This window comes from Myotis lucifugus, unplaced genomic scaffold (assembly GCF_000147115.1).
Source record: "Myotis lucifugus unplaced genomic scaffold, Myoluc2.0 scaffold_0, whole genome shotgun sequence".
NCBI lineage: Eukaryota > Metazoa > Chordata > Mammalia > Chiroptera > Vespertilionidae > Myotis > Myotis lucifugus.
Window position 1 is genome coordinate 38,918,573 of NW_005871048.1, and position 7,553 is coordinate 38,926,125.

General features: G+C 35.4%; 1 protein-coding gene across 1 annotated transcript in view; it reads left to right on the plus strand.

The window, feature by feature from the left end:
* ANKRD31 (ankyrin repeat domain 31) overlaps positions 1–7,553 on the plus strand; it is a 123,640-nt gene that overhangs the window by 88,877 nt on the left and 27,210 nt on the right. The window contains exons 19-20 of the mRNA XM_014453789.2: positions 1,236–1,351; positions 6,040–6,127. Coding sequence (XP_014309275.2) covers positions 1,236–1,351; positions 6,040–6,127 — 204 coding nt within the window. The remainder of the gene's footprint in view (positions 1–1,235; positions 1,352–6,039; positions 6,128–7,553) is intronic.

A 7,553-nucleotide genomic window follows, 5' to 3' on the forward strand; every position in this document is an offset into this window, starting at 1 on the left:
GTTTTCAGTCTTGTGGAAAGACCATTCAGAGAATAAGCAATTCAACACAATTTATTAAGTATTGAGGAGAAGGAATTGTTCTACCCTTTCCCTTATGCTTGAGTCTTGACTCATAGAAGGAGAAACCACGAACATAATCTGCCCTCTCTCTTTATGAAGGAGAATATTAGGAAGAGTCTGACACACATTTCTCCCCAGCCTACCAGTATTCTTACCAACTATTGATTTTCAAGGGAGGAATCATATAATTGATATGGTTGGTTAGAGCCAAGAATAATCATTGTGTCATATTTTACTAGTATACTAGTAAACTAGTATACTAAATCACATGTATATAAAGTTCCTCTTTTCATAGTCTGCGACTATAGGGTAAGCCCCCCGGTTAGGGCCTTTTTTAGAGCCACATCCATGTCTCTATCCCAGTGATGGCGAACCTATGACATGCGTGTCAGAGGTGATACGCGAACTCATTTTTTGGTTGATTTTTCTTTGTTAAATGGCATTTAAATATATAAAATAAATATCAAAAATATAAATCTTTGTTTTACTATGGTTGCAAATATCAAAAAATTTCTATATGTGACACAGCACCAGAGTTAAGTTAGGGTTTTTCAAAATGCTGACACACCGAGCTCAAAAGGTTCGGCATCACTGCTCTATCCCTTTCCACAGCTCTATCTGAAGGTTTGGATCCCTTGAATTATATCAGCTCAACTTAAGAGAAGCCTTTCATTTGGCGTTATCAGGCACTCTGTTATAAAGTGCTATATCTATTCCCACTTGTTTATATGGTTATATGGAGAAAGGGAATCCAGAATGGGAGAAGAGTCAGAGAGAACTATACAGAGACAATAAATCATAGTCATAGTGATTAAGAGCATGGACTTTGAAGTCAGATCTGGTTTCAGTACTAGCTATGTGACAATTAGACAACTTCCTGAATCCCTCTAAGCTTCACTTTCCTCTTCTGTAAAATAGATATAATAAACTGCCTTTCACACAGAGTTCATGTGAAGATTAAATATGATTCAGGGAAAGAGTATGATATCCACCATGTGGTAAGTATTCAGTAAATGTTAGCTATAATTAGTCAATTGATAATAAACATTAAGGTGTTGACTAACATTAATATAATTGTAGACTTAATTTAGCCATTCCTTTCACCATTACAACTGATAAAATTAAGCTAAATTTTTGCACATTCTTATTATATTTTCTAATTTTACTTTTTAAAGTAAAAATTCCTACCGTCCAGTCCAAAAGACACAAACCGTGTTTTTGTGATGGCTTCAAAACTGTTGATCCACCTTCTCTTTCACACCAAGAAAAAACAAGAGAAAGCCTTCATATGGTGAGTAAAGTTGAAGTCCTTTGTTCTTCACCTAGAAAATGCCATTCTTTGGGCCAGCCAAACTTTGGCTATTGCAGCACTCCTTCTATTTTAAGGACACACAGGTTGAAAATGTTTTCTGTCATGAGAAAATGTAGCATAATTGAACAAAAGCCAAGAAGGTATGTTGTATGGTTAATTCTCAGTTATCTGCACTGATAAAGAACTATAGGTTAGCTGCTGTCTTTTACACCTAGGTTTGGTTCTTTAGCTACTTCTTGTCCCATAGACACTTCCACAGTCATAGTGTATATTTAGGGAACATACTAGAAAAGACCCCGAATCTCAGATAGAGAAGAGGAAAGCAATCTGGTCTAACCAACCTGGATCCCACATGGTTAATAGTGATCGATAGTGTTTGCTATATCTGAAACCTTTCATATAAAGGTATATTTTTGCAAAAATAACACACTAGTTTCTCAATAAAATATATATTAATTGATAAGATATATATCCTTACTTTGACAAAAAAACCAAAGCATACTAGATCCTAACTTACTTCTTAAGCAAAGTAGTATCCTCAGTGAAATATCATTTTGAATAAGACTATGTTGATCGGGCTTCTCTTACATACTTTCTATTAGTGTAGAGAGGGAAAATGTCATTCATTGAACCCAAATTATGATTAATCATCTAATTTATACCTTAAATATATTATTAATATGTTTTTATTGATTTCAGAGAGGAAGGGAGAGGGAGAGAGAGATAGAAACATCAATGATGAGAGAATCATTGATTGGCTGCCTCCTGCATACCCCTACTGGGGATCGAGCCCACAACCTGGGCATGTGCCCTTGACTGGAATTGAACTGGGGACCCTTCAGTCCACAGGCCAATGCTCTATCTACTGAGCCAAACTGGCAAAGGCTACTCCTTAAATATTTTAAGTCGATTTCAAAGCTAAATTGTATTTGCCTTAGCACTTTGAAATATTTTGCATTGTTTCCTGGTATCTGTTGCAATAAATGAAAAGTCAACTTTTCATTTCTTTGTAGATAATCTATTTTTTAATCTTGCAGTTTTTAAAATTTTTCTCTTATTCTTTTACATTCTAAATATGGATGTGTTTTTATTAATTATAGTCAGGACTAGGCGTGCTCCTTTATCTGAAGACATTTCTCATTTATATTCCTCTCAGCCCTTATATCATTGAATATTGCCTCTCCTCCAGCCTCAGTATTCTCTTTTTTTTGAAACTCTCATTTAGATGTCTGTTAGGCCCATCTCTGTATCTCCTAATATGTTTTTTATTTTCTATATCTTGAACTCTTTGTATTATATTCTGGGTGATTTTCTTTGATTTCTCTTTCAATTCATTATTTTTCTCCTCAAATATTTATAATTTATTCAACCTATATATTGAGTCTTTAATTTTAATGACTTTTTTATTTCTAGAAATTGTTTCCTTTTCAAATATTTAAAAAAAAACAAAACAAAGACTTTTCTGTTCTTGCCTTACAATATTGATATTATTTTATAAAATATTTTCAAACATTTTTAAAGGAATTTTAAACTCTCTTCCTGACTCTTTTTCATGATAACATGATTTTTCATGTGGTTTGTAATTTTTTTTATTCTAATCTCACTTCAGTGATGGTTGTTTACTGTGGGAATTTTGGTGAGTGTAGGCTTCCTATTGAAAATTTGCTTTTGAAAGGGCCCTAGAGGTTTGTCAGTTGCACACCAATTTTTATGCTAATTTCCCTTTTTGGTTTTCTAACCACACATTGTATAAATATAGTTCTCATATACATGTGTGACAAAAGTAGGTCTCTACTTTTCTACCTAAAGCCTGGATGGGTGACAAGTTTTTCTAATCCTTAATCTAACCTAAAACGTACCCACTCTGGGCCACTAACTTTATGCAGGAACTGCATTATAATTCCCTCCTCAAATGGGCTTGAGCTTATCTCCTATTCCTGCATGGGCATTAAAAACCTAACCCCTAATACCTGTGTTCCAAATCCCACATGGACCATTGCTAGCTTAATTTCTGGCACCAGGGAATTTTCCTTTCCTTTTCCATTTTTAGGGGTGTGTGTGTGTGTGTGTGTGTGTGTGTGTGTGTGTGTGTGTGTGTTTAAAGCTTGTATTTTGTCCAGCATTTACATGATAATGTGACTTAAAGGTATATTTTCATGTCAAGATTAGAACATTATGAAAAAACACTATTGTTACTAACTATGGGTAGGGTATTTGCTTCAGGAAAAATGTATATAGTTTTAGATGCCACACCTCAGAAAATGGAGATATAGCAGTCTAAAGAAAACCAACTTCACAAAAAAGAAAAACTCAAAAGAAATATGAGGACTTTAAATGTAAAATTGGTTTTAAATATTGAAAATTTCAAAATTTCCAATGAGGGGTAACTCTGTGGCCACAAAGGAAATGAGATCATTTTACCTTGGTACTACCTTCAGATCATAGCATGTAGGCAGCCTCCTTCTCTGTCATAAAATAAATACAGAAATAATAATAATAATAATAATAATAATAATAACAACAACAACTGACATTCACTGAGTACCTATCATATGGCAAGCTGTCCTCTAAGTACTTTATTAACACATTTAGTCATCATAATAACCCTTCTAGGTAGGTTCTGTTATTGTCATTACTTTCTTCCTTATAGACGAGGAAGCTAAAGTAAGAGACGTTAAGTAACTTAATCCAAAATTACATTTCTAGCCTGGCTGGTGTGGCTCAGTGGTTGAGGGTGAACCCTGATTTAGGAGGTCTTGGTTTGATTCCCTGTCAGGGTGCATGTCCAGGTTGTGGGCTCAATCCCCAATCCGGGGCGTGCAGGAGGCAGCCGATCAATGATTCTCTCTAATCCTTGATATTTCTATCTCTCTCTCTCCCTCTCCCTTCCTCTCTCTGAAATTAATAAGAACATTTTTTTAAAATTACATTTCTATTAAGTAGCTATGCCAGAATTAAACTTCGGTAGTCTGGCTCCAGAGCCTATCATATGCCACTGTGCTATGTTATACAAAATTTAAAAGAGGTGTCAGAGGCAAAGATGATCCTGCCACAGTAAAAATCGCAAGTCTGGAATAAAATCATAGTGAAGCTTTATAGTAAGCAGGATATAAACTGTAAAGCTGTTTGTTCCAAAGACAAGTCCTAGGTTAGGTTTTTTTGTTTTGTTGTGTGTGTGTTTTAATATAAGCAATAATGAAGGACTAAGAAGGGGGTCTTGGAGGGAAGATTGTGCTGGATCCTCCAGGATGGAATATGGAACTAGTGTGGAGTGAAAGCTTATGGCCAAGGGTGGCTGAGACTACGTGCATGAACAATATACGGCAAACAAAGGAAAGTCAGCATCAGAAGTTGTTTTATTTGAATCTGTAGGTAGAGGCTTAGCCTGGACACAAATTCAGTCCTTTAGTTGTATTACCATAGCCATTCAGTGTACAAAGAAGTAAATCTCATTGTTTGTTTGTTTTGCATGTTTATATTTTGTAGTTTAGTTTTGATTCATTTTATAAAGGACAGCAATGAGATTGTTTTTCCACATAGTTGGATGGTTTTATTATGTGCATTTTCCATAACCCTTCTGGACATCAAAGTAAAATTTCAGAGCGACATACTTCAGAAGGCTTTGAGAACCTACACATTGTAAAAATTAATGTGTATTGAGAATATATTAAAGGATGGGTAATATGAGCCAGTCCTTCAGTTGTTATCTATTGAGCAACAACTTTACATCCAATAGTGTGGAAACCACATGTAAATATAAAAACTATGCTCCTGATGACAAGATCTCATTATCTTGATGGAGAAATAGAATTTGTAAGACATGCATACTAAATTCTGTAGCACTAAAATTGTTAAGTAATTCTGAGAAAGGAAAAATCAGTGTGGATTAAGAGGTTTTGTGTATGAGGTGGGTTTTATATAATAATAATAAGCAGTATTTATTGAGCTCTTTCTTACTTTGTGCTGGCACTGTCCTAACCACTTCATGTATGTTACTCATTTCAAGCAGGAAGGATAAATGACCTGCTGGAGTCGCCAGCCAGGAAGAGATGGAGTCAGAATTCACAGCCAGACAGTTTGGTTCAAGAGTTCACTTTTATTACTCCATCTTTCATAAGAAGGGAGGGATCTGGGCAGAATAAATTGAAGATATTCCAGGAAGGAAGATTAATACTAACAAGGATATAAAGATGTGGTCTTAAATCCCCTTTCTGAGTTTTTGAAAGTAATGTTTTGTATTTCTAATATCATATGTGATATTTTAATCGGGTGCAATGATAGTCATAAGGCTTTAAAGTGAACTTGTTGTTATATGTTATCTTTAAATATTATGTGCTGAGTTATTGTTTTTTTCTCCTACACCTATAATTATGACAGAAAGTCAATGAAAAATTATGATTCTTTAAATGGTTGCTACTCTTACATTCTATTTTCCAGGAATAGAACTACTGCTTAAATCAAGATATATTTCAGTTTATTTTTTCCCTCAAATATGCAGTATTTATACACTTAAGGTTAAACAAAGCATGACTACATTTTGAATATAAAGGGAAATGAGTATTTTTAATAACACTTTCTTTGGCACTTTTATTGTGCATTTGTCAATTGCATATCAGAGAGAAATATCTACTTTCTTATAATGAAGTTTTAATATTTTTATTTGATAGCATCAGACCATAAGTGCCATTCTAGAAGATATAGAGGAAAAACAGGAAATTTTATTGGAGTTTGAAATAAGAACCCCCGAAGATGCAGGTAAATATAATCATGTGGTACTTGTCTTTCTCTGACTGGCTTATTTCACTTGGCATAATACTCTCCAGGTCCCTCCATGCTGTCTCAAAGGGTAAGAGATTCTTCTTTTTTACTGCTACATAGTATTCCATGGTGTAAATGGACCACAGCTTTTTTGAAAATATAGTTTTATTGATTTCAGAGAGGAAGGGAGAGGGAGAGAGAGTTAGATAGAAACATCAATGATGAGAGAGAATCATTGATCAGCTGCCTCCTGCATGCCCCTACTGGGGAACTAGCCCGCAACGGTGGCATGTGCCCTGACTGGGAATTGAACCATGACCTCCTGGTTCATAGGTCAACGCTCAACCACTGAGCCACGCTGGCCAGGCTAAATTCTTAATGATCATAGACATTCCCCCCTTTGTTAGCACATGCATCACATTGTGACACTAACCCTTTTGAGGAATCAAAAACTACTCTGGAAACACTTATTCTATACTTATCAAATCATTTGTCTAATTTGCAAAAGCAGGTTCTGGAACTAATTCCAACCATGAACTTCATGTTATTTCTCACTACTGATTTTCTCTAGTTAAATTATATAGAAAATATGCATTGGTCTAAAAAATTAGTCAAAAACATAAGGGAACAGTACCAAAAGTGAAATGAATAGCAGATGATCTTAAAAGATGATCTTAAAAGAAATCAAATCTAAGTTTCAATTTCCTACTTGGGACTCTGTATTTGGAAATAATTGGTATTTATGTGTACATCCTGTGGGTTTATGATGGGGCTGGGGGAGTGCATGATACCTTTACTTAGGAGGCAATAGAAGAAAGTAGGAAAATTTTAATTATTACAAAACTTACTTTATATCGATCTATAAGTGACCTTTAATTTTATATAGCCCTCTCTAAGTGTTAAGAATAAAGAGCAAGAACTGACAGCACAATTATTATTATTATTTTTTGTTTTTTTTTAATTTCAGTATATATTTTATTGATTTTTACAGAGAGAAAGGGAGAGGGATAGAGAGTCAGAAACATCGATGAGAGAGAAAATTGATTAGCTGCCTTCTGCACAACCCCCACTGGGGATGTGCCCGCGCAACCAAGGTACATGCCCCTGACTAGAATCGAACCTGGGACCCTTCAGTCCCCAGGCTGACACTCTATCCACTGAGCCAAACCAATCAGGACACACTATTATTATTTTTAAACACACATATGTAGTTTTATAGTATAAATATATATATAGCAATACATTACATAAATATATTTAACTAGAGGCCTATTGCACGAAGAGATTCGTGCATTAGGCCTTCCCTTCCCTTGGCTGCTGGCACCAGTTTTCCTCTGGCACCTGGGACTCAGGCCTTCGCTCTGGCTGGGCTCCGGCCAGAGCCCTTCCCCCCCCCCCCCCCCCCAGAGGAAAACTGGTGCCA